Source organism: Erythrolamprus reginae, chromosome 2, assembly GCF_031021105.1.
Source record: "Erythrolamprus reginae isolate rEryReg1 chromosome 2, rEryReg1.hap1, whole genome shotgun sequence".
Classification (NCBI taxonomy): Eukaryota; Metazoa; Chordata; class Lepidosauria; order Squamata; family Dipsadidae; genus Erythrolamprus; species Erythrolamprus reginae.
The window spans coordinates 98,253,979-98,266,503 of record NC_091951.1 but is presented as its reverse complement, the minus strand read 5'-3'; the positions used below and the strand labels follow the sequence as shown (position 1 = coordinate 98,266,503).

Sequence of the window (12,525 nt, the reverse complement as noted above, 5' to 3'; positions counted from 1 at the left end):
GTTGCGCTGGTTCGCCGGCTCTCTCTGCAGCGTCCCTCTCCCTCTCCCCCCCCCCCCCTTTTCCAGCAGAGGAACCTTCCTCGCCGAGTCTCCCAGGACTGCGGGGGAAGCACTTGCAGAGGCGGCTGCGCGCAGGCTCAGTGAGATTTCACTGCGTCTCGGGTTCTGGTTTTGGGCCGAAAGCCAAGGCGGGAGAGGGCAGATGGGGTGCCCCGTGCGCGGGAGAAAGAAATCCCCCCGCCCCGCGGTAAAATCCTCCGCAGCGAGCGCTTCTCCTGGAAACTGAAGAGTTCCCCGGTTGGCCCTGGGAAATAGAGCGAGTCCCCCCTCCTCCTCCTCCTGCTGCCCACCTGCCAATCTAAGCTGCAAGGCCAGCCAACAAGCAGAGCCGACGCCGCATGCTCCGGGCACCAGGGGGCAGCGTCGAGCCGTCCGCTTCGCAACTCCCCGAGATTCCCTCTGCATTTCGCATCATCAGGAAATTCCCTTTGACGCGATGCCTCTGCAGCCTTTTCTGCAGTGTGGGCGCTTCGGAGCGCTTTGGCGCTGGCACGCTGCCCGGTTTCCTTTCCCCCCTCGCTCAGTCTCCCCGCTTCCCCAAACAGGTTGCAGGAGCCGCTGTTTATACCTTCCAAAGAAATAAAGATCACAACATCTGGCGGCTTCGGTTTTATATCTATATATCTATATACAGTATATATATGCAACGTAAAAGAAAATGGCGCGATGGGAGAAAAGCAAAGAAAAACAAGGAGCGTTCGAAGAATTTGAGAGGAAAGCAAGGCGTTAAGGTTTCTGACATCGGCCTCCCGACCCCAAGTCTTGGGTCATCCGGAGTCTCTATGAGGCACGTCGAGAACAACAACACTGCGGTGTGAAAAGAATAGACAACTACACCTATATGTCACCGCGTTAAGACAGTTGAGAGGAAAGGTTTTTCCCTGAAGCAAGAAAACGCTTGTGAGGAAAGAAGGCGCGGAGTGGGGAGCGCCATGTCACCTTAATTGCATACACAAATACAAGAACGGAACAGGGATTTTTAAGGGTTTTTTTGTATTGTTTTTAATTGTACGCCGCCCAAAGTCCGGAAGGAGTTGGGCGACTTATAAATCAATAATAATAATAATAATAATAATAATAATAATAATAATAATATAAATAACTCTCAAGTGTGCAAAGCCGTTTCCTAAAGGGCAAATTCCCAGAGGCCTCGGAAAAATTAGAAACGCCTCACAGAAACCGCGCTTGGAAAAAGAAACCGGAAATTCGCCCTGCGTCTAAAAAAACGGACATCTGAGCGGGCTTCAGCGGATGCCCCGAATTTGGGGGGGGGGCGGTTCCTTGGAGAACCCCTCCCCCCCCCAGCGGCGCTTGGGCCTGCTTCCCCCACCCACACCCCCAGCGGCTGTTTTGTCTGGGCTGTTTGTTTGGGACACTTTGGCCCCGCAGCACTAGCGCCGCCCTGCTTGGTGTTTCCCCTGCCCGCGCTCCTCTGTCCCCTCAGAGCAGAGGGAGATCCTCCTCGCCCGGGGCCTGGCAGGTTTAAATAGTAGCTGTGGGCCGCGGAGAGCGGGAGAGCCGTTCCCGCAGCTCCTGGGCCTACAGGGAGACCGAGGGTTGCTCCTCCTCCTCCCCCTTTTTCCTCCCCTTTCCCAGCCGGACTCTCCTCGTCGCTCTCCCGCCCGCTTCTGCCGGAATTGCCTTATAAGGAGCAGGAAGGCTCCGGCCGGAACAAGGCCTTATAAGGCGTTCGCCATATATGGCCTCAGCGTCCGGGGGGCTTCCGGCAACATGCCGCGGCTGCAGCCCCAAAGAGAAAGAAAAGGGGGGAGCTGGCAAGGAAAACAGCCGGAGGACGCACCGCAGAGGTTCGCGCCAAGGGTCTCGGCCGGGCGGGAGCCCAAAAAAGGCCCCCGGGACAACGGCGGGAAGCTCGCGCGTCCCCCCTCCCCGACCGCCCCATTCGGCTTCCCCCAATGCCGAGCTCTGACGCCAGGCCGGGTCCTCTAGCCGGCCACCATATAAGGGCTTCCTGCCTTCCATATAGGGACATGTACGTCAGGAAAGAGGCGGTCCGGGCCGAGGAGACGAGATATATACAAGCCGTTGTGGGGCGGGCGGCGAGCCGAGAGCTTTTCAGCGAATAGATTCGAGGGGACCCCCGGGCAGGGCAGGGGCAGGGCGGGTGGGGGAGCCGAGCGCTTCCCCGCAGGCAGAGCCAGGGGGAACCCCGGGCCGGCCGGCGGAGTTAGCAGGCCCCTGAGTGGATCCCCTCCGGTGTAGCCCCCCGGGCAAAGCCCAAGAACAACCCCCGACCCCCCCCCCCGATCTATGGCTGCAGCCAAGGCCGAGATGCAGCTCCTGCCTTCGCTGCAGATGGCCGACCCTTTCGGATCCTTCCCGCACTCTCCCCCTACTATGGACACCAACTATCCCAAGCTGGAGGAGATCATGTTGCTCGCCGGCGCGGGGCCACAGTTCCTCAACCCCGCCGGTGGCCCCGAGAACAACGGCGGCGGCTTCAATCCCTCCGGCGAAAGTGGGGAGCAAGCCTTCGAGCACCTCGCGGCAGGTAGGCAGAAGCACATCCCGCGGGTGTGTGTGGGGGGGGGGAGTTCCCGTCCATCTGCTCTCCGGCAGGGAATTCCGCCATCCAAAGGGAGCGCGGGGGTGGGTGGAATTGCTGGGGTGTGCGTCACTCACTTTCGGGCCCCGGCCTTCTGCGGCTGGAAGGGCGCCAAGCGCTGCCAGATGTGTTGTGTGCACAGGCGTTCGGTCCCTCTCGATGAAGGGGACGGTCCTTTGGGAGGTGGGAGCGGAAAGTCTGGGCTCTCCGGTGCGGGGATCGGGGGTCGTCGTGGCTGGGACTGATCTCTTCTGGCTCCTCTTCTCTCGGCAGACACTTTCCCCGAGATCTCCCTGAACGGCGAGAAACCTTTGGCGGAGACCAGCTACCCGACCCAGACTACCCGCCTGCCGCCCATCACCTACACCGGCCGCTTTTCTTTGGAGCCGGCCTCGGGCGGCGGTGGAGGGGGCGGCGGCACCACCCCGCTGTGGCCCGAGCCCCTCTTCAGCCTGGTCAGCGGCCTGGTGGGGATGGCTAACGCGCCCACCACCTCTTCCCAGTCGTCGTCCGCCTCTCCGCCCGTCGCCAGCTCCGCTTCTCCCAGCCCGGTGTTGAGCTGCTCGGTGCAAGCCAGCGACCCCGGCCCCATCTACTCGGCGGCGCCCACCTTTCCCAACCCGGGCGGGGCCGACATCTTCCCAGAGCCGTCCAGCCAGCCTTTTCCCAGCCCCTCCGGAGCCTCGCTGCAGTTCCCCCCTCCGGCGTACCCGACGGCCAAGAGCGGCTTCCAGCTGCCCATCATCCCGGACTACTTGTTCCCGTCTCAGCCGCCCCCGCAGCCCGGCGACCTGGGCCTGAGCTCGGTGGAGCAAAAGCCCTTCCAGGGCCCGCAGCCCTCGCTCACGCCGCTCTCCACCATCAAAGCCTTCGCTACCCAGAGCGGCGGCGGAGGCGGTTGCAGCGGCGGCGCTCCGCAGGAGACCAAGAGCCACCTGAGCGGCGGCGGCGGCTGCTCCTCCTACCAGGCCCCGCTGGTCAAACCGGCCCGTGCAAGGAAGTACCCCAACCGGCCCAGCAAGACCCCGCCGCACGAGCGCCCCTACGCCTGCCCCGTCGAGTCCTGCGACCGCCGCTTCTCGCGCTCCGACGAGCTCACCCGCCACATCCGCATCCACACGGGCCAGAAGCCCTTCCAGTGCCGCATCTGCATGCGGAACTTCAGCCGGAGCGACCACCTCACCACGCACATCCGCACGCACACGGGCGAGAAGCCCTTCGCCTGCGACATCTGCGGCCGCAAGTTCGCCCGCAGCGACGAGAGGAAGCGCCACACCAAGATCCACCTCCGGCAGAAGGACAAGAAGGCCGACAAGGGTCCTCCCGGCGGGCCCCCGGCGCCCTCGGCCTCCTCCCCGCTGGCCCCTTACTCGGCCTCGGCCGGCTCTACCTCGTACCCCTCGCCCGCGGCCACCTCATTCCCCTCCCCGGCGCCCTCCTCCTACTCCTCCCCGGTCACCTCCTCCTATTCGTCCCCGGTGCCCTCCTACTCCTCTCCCGCCACCTCGGCCTTCCCCTCCTTCCCCTCGCCCTCGGTGGCCACCAGCTACGCCTCCATCGCCTCGTCCTCCTTTCACAGCCAGGCCGGGGTGGCGGGCAGCCCCTACCCTTCTCCCGGCGGCCTCTCCAGCCCCTTCGGCTCCTCAGTGACTTCCACCCTTCCCGACTTGGCCTCCACTTTCTCGCCTCGGACCATTGAGATTTGTTGAGGGAAGAGAAGGAAGCGAGGTTCCCCAAAGGGCCTGCGCTCACCCGGGCCAAGCCGGCCTGAGCCGGGCCGGGGCAAGCCCCCCACCCGCAGGGCTTCCGGACCTTTCAACTGCTCGCCAACTCCGGGACTGTGGAGTGGCTCCACTTCTGTTCAAGAACTGACCCTTGCATGGATCTAAGCAAGCGCGACCTCCTTTCCCCAGGAGCCCCGGCCCGGCCTCCTTTCTCTTCTCTCCGGGCGGCTCCGAAAGCGAAGGACGTTGGGCTCCAGGCAGTTTCTCCGTTGTGATCGTGTGCCTGCCCTGCCGCGGCTTTGCTTCCCCTGGAGACCCTCGACGTGCCAACGACCTCTTTTGCCGATTCATCTTGTTTATTCTTTGGAGTACGAAGGGCCGTTGTTATTATTTTGTAAGTTGTGGAGTTTTGCTCTTTTAGTGACGACAAAAGCTGTAACTGAGTTTACAAACATGTCTGGGGCAGGGGGCTTGGGAGTAAAAAAAAAGCACTTAAAAAAACTATGTATTTGAGCATGTCAAGAGTGTGATGTTCTTTGTAAATATCACCTATGGGATGAAAGCACTCTCACGTGGCAAAAAGTTGCTTAGTTTCCTCCAAGGTTTTTTGTTTTTTTGGTTTTGTTTTCTCCCCCCAGTCCAAAGTCTTGGTGCCTTGTTGTGAAGCCTTGCTGACGTCATGCGTCCGTCTGATTGGATGCTTTGCATCTAGCCTTAAGGGAAAAAGGGAAAGTGTGAAAAAAGAAGGGACTGAGGTGAGAAACAAAAAAAAATGAAAGAGGAGGAGCCTAAAGGTGGAATGTAAGCAAAAACAAAACACACACAAAAAAACCCCGGTACTCCTTAAAAGTCTATTTTTGTTACAGAAGTGTAAAAATTTATAAATATATTCAGCAGTTGAAATGTTGTAGTTACCTACTGAGTAGGCGGCAATTTTGTATGTTATGAACATTGCGGTTCATTATTTTTGTGGTTTTATTTTTGACTTTGTACTTGTGTTTGTTTATAAGCCAACACATCGAATGCGCTTTACTGCCAATGGGATATTTGGTGTACAATAATCTCCAGAAAAGTTAATAAAACTATCGAGAGACCAGCAGTCCTGTTGCTGTTGTTGTTTTTGCTGTTGCTTTTTTTCCTCATTCCAGGCCTAGCTTGGTGGCGGCCCTTTCTCCTTTCCACTGAGAAGGGGGTGCGGAGGATGTGCGGAGGGAAGGACACTTCCTCTTTGTAACTCAGGAAGAACTTGAAGGGTTGGCTGGCCACTTCTCTGTGACCCAGTCAGCACCACCCATGGCATACTGGGAAGGAGGGATGGGGGACGCCTAGACAGAAAAATGGGATGAGGAGGAATGGAAGTCTCTTCCTGACATTCTGATTTTGCTGGGTGGGTCACTGACTGATTCCCCCTTCCCTTTTGTCAATAAAAAAAAGTTGGGCTTAGAAAAAAATTAAAAGCCCATGGCTTTCTCTGGGGCCACTCCTCATTATTGCACATGCTAGCTGGGGCAGGTGGGCGTTGGAGCCCAGACAGTATTTAGGGGTTCCGCAATGTTTCTGACCTTACAACACTACTACTTCAAGGTACCTGACCCCCCCAAAAATCTACCCTTCCATCAATGGTTAACAAACACATGCCTGTGAGGTGAGAGGAAGGGGTATGGATCTGCTTTCCCTGAGAGCTGCCCGTCAAAGACCTCTCGGCTCCTCTTTCCTTCCCACCCACCCCCCCCCCCAAGCCACCATCTTATTCTGGTGCTAAGGATCATTTCTCATAGGGGAGGGTGAAGCCATCAAAGGGGCACCCAAAGAGATCGCCTCGGTGCACCACAAAATGTAGAAGCCAGGCCATTCTAAATTGGAGAAAGGGGCAGGGGACAGAGCCTGATCAGAGGACTCTACTGAACCCCAGATCCTAAAACACTAAGAAGAGCCTGGAACTCAACTCTATCCCACAAACTCAGGTGCCACCATATTCCTCCTCCGCGGTCTCGATCCCAGAGATGGGGGAAAGGGGGGGCGGCGGCATCGGTTATTATTATTTCCGGATTCCTAGAAGTCAGGCAGAACCAGGCAGGCTAAGAACTTGAGTAGGCCGGGTGGTTTCCTTTAAGAAAGGGACGCTGCCCTGGACAGAAGGTTGACTCAGCCTCCCATCCTTCCGAGGTTGGTAAAATGAGGACCCAGATTGTAGGGGGCAATATGCTGACTCTGCAAACCACTTAGGGAGGGCTGTAAAGCACTGCGAAGCGGTATATAAGTCTAAGTGTTATTGCTATAGATCACAGCCCCGTCCGAATCCATTCGCCGTAGTAAGCTTGCCGGTGAAATAAAAGAGCAGCGCGGGGAGTTGGGGGGGGGGGGGATCAGCGAGCAAAGTTACGAAAAGCCCCGGACAGCGAAGGTTGCCCTGCCTTCACTCCCACCGTTAGTTTGCCTGCGCTGTTTTCCTCCCCCCTCCCCCCCGCGCTTATTATTGAGCCTTTCCAAGAGCTGAGAGATTCCGAGGTTTGCGGGCTGCGACGGCGCTAAAGGCGAGGACGCCAAGCCCTGATTTCTACGGGAAAGAAACAACAACAGCCTTGGAGATTGCTCTTTTTATTCTGCAAACAGGCTGATAGCTCTCCTCCCATTCCGGGTTGCGCAAACCACGCGCAGCCTCCGGCGCCCGATCGAGTTCTGTAGCAGGGAGGAACCGCAGCCTTGAGACCTAACCCATCCCTCGGTCATCAAGTTCCATTATTAGAACGTAGGAGACCCTCAACAGCTTTGTGGGCTGGGAAGGAAGGACCACCGAGGATGGGGATGAGAGAAGTTCTCGATTCCCTCCCCCCAAACGTTTAAAGAGGCTTCGGACCATAGTGGTCAGATCTGCCTTCCAGGGATATTTCTGCCATTTAGTTAGAAACTTTAGTTTAGGCTTCCCCCCAAAAGCCATTCTTTGTCTTTTGGGTCTGATTCCTGCGCAGAGGCGGGCAGATTCTTCACCAATGCAGGCAAACGATTTTTTAAAAAGCTACATCGGACGCCTTTCTGCCTGTCCTGAGAAAAAGCAAACTGGCCTGAAGCTCCCAAACAGCTCCCTGCCGAAAGGGAGAGAAAAGAGCCGTGCCTCTGCGGAGTAGCTACCGAAGAAGGCGGAGGTTGTTGTCCCCGCCGTCTAACAAAAGGCGTCTCTTTGGGCAGCTCCTCCATCCAGGGGCTAGCCGATTCTTTGGCTAGCCAGATAAGTAGCAATGGCACTTTAGACTTATATACTGCTTCACAGTGCTTTCACAGCCCTCTCTAGGCGGTTTACAAAATCAGTCTATTGCCCCCAACAATCTGGGTCCTCCTTTTACCCACCTCGGAAGGATGGGAGGCTGAGTCAACCGTGAGATATTAGACGTCCGGTCCGGTCCCGAATCCCCAGCAAGCAAGTGCCTGATGCCACTCTAAAGAATCCTCGGATGCTTTGTGACAGCGGCTCTTCTGCCTCCAGAGGAAGACGTCTCCCACCGATGGGACAGCCGAAGGATAAGGGGGCCAAGGGGCTGCCTCCTGGCGTTTAGGGTGGGATCCTCCTTTGCCTCGGTCTGGAACTTTATAGGAGTTCTGGTCTACAACAAAAAGGAGCTGTCAGGTTGGGAATGGGCAGAATCAGACCCGACCGGAGAAGATCGGAAGGCGCCTCCTTTCTCTCCAACCAGGAAAGAGAGCTGAAACGCCGAGCGGGTGCTTTGGGATTCGCCCGGGGAGAGTTTGGTCCCGAAGCCCGGCAGCGCCAGCCATCGAAGGGCAGAGCAAGTCGCCTTCGAAGATGGGCTGGACGTTTCAAATAAGGCAGTAGAATTTGTTCAGAAGTTGGTCGGTAGCCAGCGAGGTCCAGGCGCCCCCGGAAACTCGGCTGGGAAAGGATTCCACTGCCAGGAAGGGTCCCTTTGGGGCTCTTGGCGTCCTCCAGCGAGGTGTGTTTAACCCTCCTTACGGTCGGCGGGGGAAAGGCTCCAAAACATCTGGAAGTTCCTGAGACCTAACGCAGTGCAGGAGAAGAGTCCCGGTTCCCCAGAGGACGACCAGAGAGCTGGTAGTGGGCTTAAGCTACAGGTCTTCAAACTTGGCAACTTTAAGACTTGTGGACATCAACTCTCGGAATTTTCCAGCCAGTGGTGCTGGCTGGAGAATTCCAGGAGTTGAAGTCCACAAGTCTTAAAGTTGCCAAGTTTGGAGACCCTGCCTTGAGCAATCCCGGGCTTAGGGGGTTCTTCTAGTTATGCCAGGACCGCCAGATAGTCTGGGAGGAAGGATAACTTCCAGAATCCTCCCATCATTTGATACTTTCAAACAGGCTCGGATGGAAGGCGCTACGTTGGTTGAAGAAAACCAACTTGCATTGCTCATCTTGCAATAAAGCTGATGTTTACTAATAGAACGGCACGTGTTTCACACGGCGCGCTAACACACACACACACACACACACACACACACACACACACACACTCGCTGTTTAACTGAGTCCCAGTTTCCTGACCCAATTCACCGCTGTGTCTTACTGGGACCTTCAGAACTAAGAAGGAAACACCGCCAAAATGGGGAATGAGCAACAGCTTGCCCCTGTAGGATTTGGCGGGACCTGTCCCCTCCACCCACCCCTCGTCCTTTTCGGATCCTCAGAACAACCTTACAGGGGAGGATTACCTCTAGCAAGCACATATTCCTGAGAGGAGAGGCGGAGAACTTTCCCCCTCCAAATACGCCGCTCATAAAAATCAAGGGAACACTCAAATGACACATCTTAGATCTGAATGAATGAAATATTCTCATTGAATCCTTTGTTCTGTCCAAAGTTGAATGTGCACAACAGCACGGGAAATTGATGGTCAATCAGTGTTGCTTCCTAAGTGGACAGTTTGATTTCACAGAAGTTTGATTGACATTGAGATATATTGTGTTGTTTAAGTGTTCCCCCCCCCTTTTAGCAGTGTATACAGTATTCTCAACTTTTCCTGTCCAAATAAATACGTTGCAGAATTTCTAAATTGACCCGTCCGGAGAGAGAGAGAGCCCTTCACCACCACCACCACCACCACCACCACCCCATGCTTTGGAAAACGGTGGGAACTCTACTTTCCCAGGTGGATCCGTGTTAGAGAAAGGCTGAGTTACAGGTCTGGTCCTCCAGAGGACGTCTGCACGTTCTTCTGAGCCAGCTCCTCCTTTGCTCCACCACTTTCGCGGCTACCCCTTGGGAAAGTCTCCGCCACAACCGCTCCCACTGTGGCTTACCAGAACCCGAGGTCCGAGTGCCGAAGTGCAGGAGGCTCTTCCCTGGGGCCAAAAAGTTGAGCATTGACTTGCCACGCTGCTGCGAAGCCTCTCGATAGCAGGAGAGGGTTGCTTCGGCCAGGCAGGCTTCGTCTGAGTTGCGCAACTTTCTTTGGGTGCATCCTTGGAAGCACATCAAGGAAAGCGAGGAGGCAGGCGGACCAGACCGGGAAGAGGTCTTTGATAGTCTCCCTCGCAGCACTTTAAAGGGCAGACCCCTCTCTCCGCCCTCTCAACTTTCCCTAGTCGCCCCACCGAGTAGTTCCGGGGACTAACTCCCAAGTAAGCAGCCAAGGACACGGGCTGAGTGCAACTAAAGCTGGTTTTTGTTTTTGGCAGCACTAGGGAAGTGGAGTGAGTCCTGGGACACATCAAAACGAAGGTATTACTTACCACGGCAACATTCCAAGACTCAGCCACTTCTTCTTCTGCCAGGAAAAAAAAATATGGCTATAGCTTTTGGGTGCCGCCAGATTCCTCGCTAGTGCTGTGGAGGCTTCAGAGTCTCCCGATCCTTCATCCTTATCCTCATCCTCATCATTATGAAGAAGAAGAGGAAGAAGAAGGAGGAGGAGGAGAAGGAGGAGGAGAAGAAAGAAGAAGAGGAGGAGGAGGAGGAAGCAGAAGAAGAAGTAGGAGAAGAAGAAGAGGAAGAAGAAGGAGGAGGAGGAGAAGGAGGAGGAGAAGAAAGAAGAAGAGGAGGAGGAGGAAGAGGAAGAGGAGGAAGAAGAAAAAGAGGAGGAGGAGAAGAAAGAAGAAGAAGAGGAGGGGAGGAAGAGGAGGAAGCAGAAGAAGTAGAAGGAGAAGAAGAAGAGGAGGATGAGGAAGAGGAAGAGGAGGAAGAAGAAAAAGAGGAGGAGGAGAAGAAAGAAGAAGAAGAGGAGGGGGAGGAAGAGGAGGAAGCAGAAGAAGGAGGAGGAGGAGAAGAGGAGGAGGAGGAGGAGGAAGCAGAAGAAGTAGGAGGAGAAGAAGAAGAAGAGGAGGAGGAGGAAGAGGAAGAGGAGGAAGAAGAAAAAGAGGAGGAGGAGAAGAAAGAAGAAGAAGAGGAGGGGGAGGAAGAGGAGGAAGCAGAAGAAGGAGGAGGAGAAGAGGAGGAGGAGGAGGAGGAAGCAGAAGAAGGAGGAGGAGAAGAAGAAGAGGAGGAGGATGAGGAAGAGGAATAGGAGGAAGAAGAAAAAGAGGAGGAGGAGAAGAAAGAAGAAGAGGAGGAGGAGGAAGAGGAGGAAGCAGAAGATGGAGGAGGAGGAGGAGGAGGAAGCAGAAGAAGGAGGAGGAGGAGAAGAAGAAGAGGAGGAAGAGGAGGAAGCAGAAGATGGAGGAGGAGGAGGAGGAGGAAGCAGAAGAAGGAGGAGGAGGAGAAGAAGAAGAGGAGGAGGAGGAAGAAGAGGAGGAGGAGAAAGAAGAAGAAGAGGAGGAGGAAGAGGAGGAAGCAGAAGATGAAGGAGGAGGAGGAAGCAGAAGAAGGAGGAGGAAGCAGAAGAAGGAGGAGGAGAAGAAGAAGAGGAGGAGGAGGAAGAAGAGGAGGAGGAGGAGGAAGAAGAAGAAGAAGTCGCCATAGAACGAGGTGACTAGTGGCGTCGAGCAAGTGAGAGGCACGGAGGCACATCAGGGAATAGCAATAGCAACAGCATTTAGACTTATATACCGCTTCAGGGTGCTTTTACAGCCCTCTCTAAGAGGTTTACAGAATCAGCATACTGTATTGCCCCCAACAATCTGGGTCCTCATTTTACCCACATTGAAAGGATGGAAAGCTGAGTCAACCTTGAGGCCATGGTGAGATTTGAACTGCTGAACTACAGCTAGCAGTGAGCTAAAGTAGCCTGCAGTGTTGCACTCTGAACCACTGCGCAACCCGGGCTGAATCTAGGCCAGAAAAAGTCCACAGATCAGAGGTCTCCAACCTTGGCGGCTTTAAGCCTTGGCGGACTTCAACTTGCCAAAGTTGGAGACTCCAAGTGCAGACAACACCTCTGCCTTTCCAGCTTGCCCCTTGAGTCTGAGTTGACTATTGCAGTGTTTCCCAATCTTGGCAACTTGAAGATATCTGGACTTCAACTCCCAGAAATCCCCAGCCATCTGGGAGTTGAAGTCCAAATATCTTCAAGTTGCCAAGGTTGGGAAACAGTGGTCCATTGGACATCTTTTTAAATGGGGGTGGGGGTGGGGAGAGATCTGGACCTTTAGGAAACCCATTTTTACCACAGGCTTGAGTTTTTCTTCCTAAAGATAAGATTTTTGACACAAAATAATCTTCAGAAGGTTTTGGATCTTTCCTATCTTGGGAGGAATGATTCGGTTTCCCCTCCATTCCGCCGAGCTTATTGACTCAATGAAACATTTATTATGTGACAATTCAAAGTGTTGGTTATGACCTTTAAAGCCCTACATGGCATTGGACCAGAGTACCTCCGGAACCGTCTGCTACCTCACGAATCCCAGCAATCGATAAGGTCCCACAGAGTTGGCCTTCTCCGGGTCTCATCGACTAAACAATGTCATCTGGCGGGCCCCAGGGGAAGAGCCTTCTCTGTGGTGGCCCCGGCCCTCTGGAATCAACTCCCTCCGGAGATTAGAACTGCCCCCCACCCTCCTTGTCTTTCGTAAATTACTCAAGACCCACCTATATCGCCAGGCATGGGGGAATTGAGACATCTCCCCCTGGCTTTTATATTTTATGTTTATTTATGTTTATTTATTTTATTTATTGGATTTATATGCTGCCCCTCTCCGAAGACTCGGGGCGGCTAACAGCAATCATAAAACAGTGTACAATAGTAATCCAATACTAAAAATGAATTAAAAACCCCTTAATGTAAAAAAACCAAACATACATACAAACATACCATGCATAAAATTGTAAAGGCCTAG

The 12,525-nt window shown here is 54.8% G+C and overlaps 1 protein-coding gene across 1 annotated transcript; it reads left to right on the top strand.

Moving 5' to 3' along the window:
* The first annotated feature begins 2,122 nt into the window (after window positions 1–2,122).
* EGR1 (early growth response 1) lies at window positions 2,123–5,449 on the top strand. Its single transcript, XM_070735819.1, has 2 exons — window positions 2,123–2,572; window positions 2,900–5,449. Exons 1-2 carry the CDS (start codon window positions 2,332–2,334, stop codon window positions 4,333–4,335), a joined length of 1,677 nt encoding a protein of 558 aa, XP_070591920.1. The 5' UTR covers window positions 2,123–2,331; the 3' UTR covers window positions 4,336–5,449.
* Window positions 5,450–12,525: the final 7,076 nt, after the last annotated feature.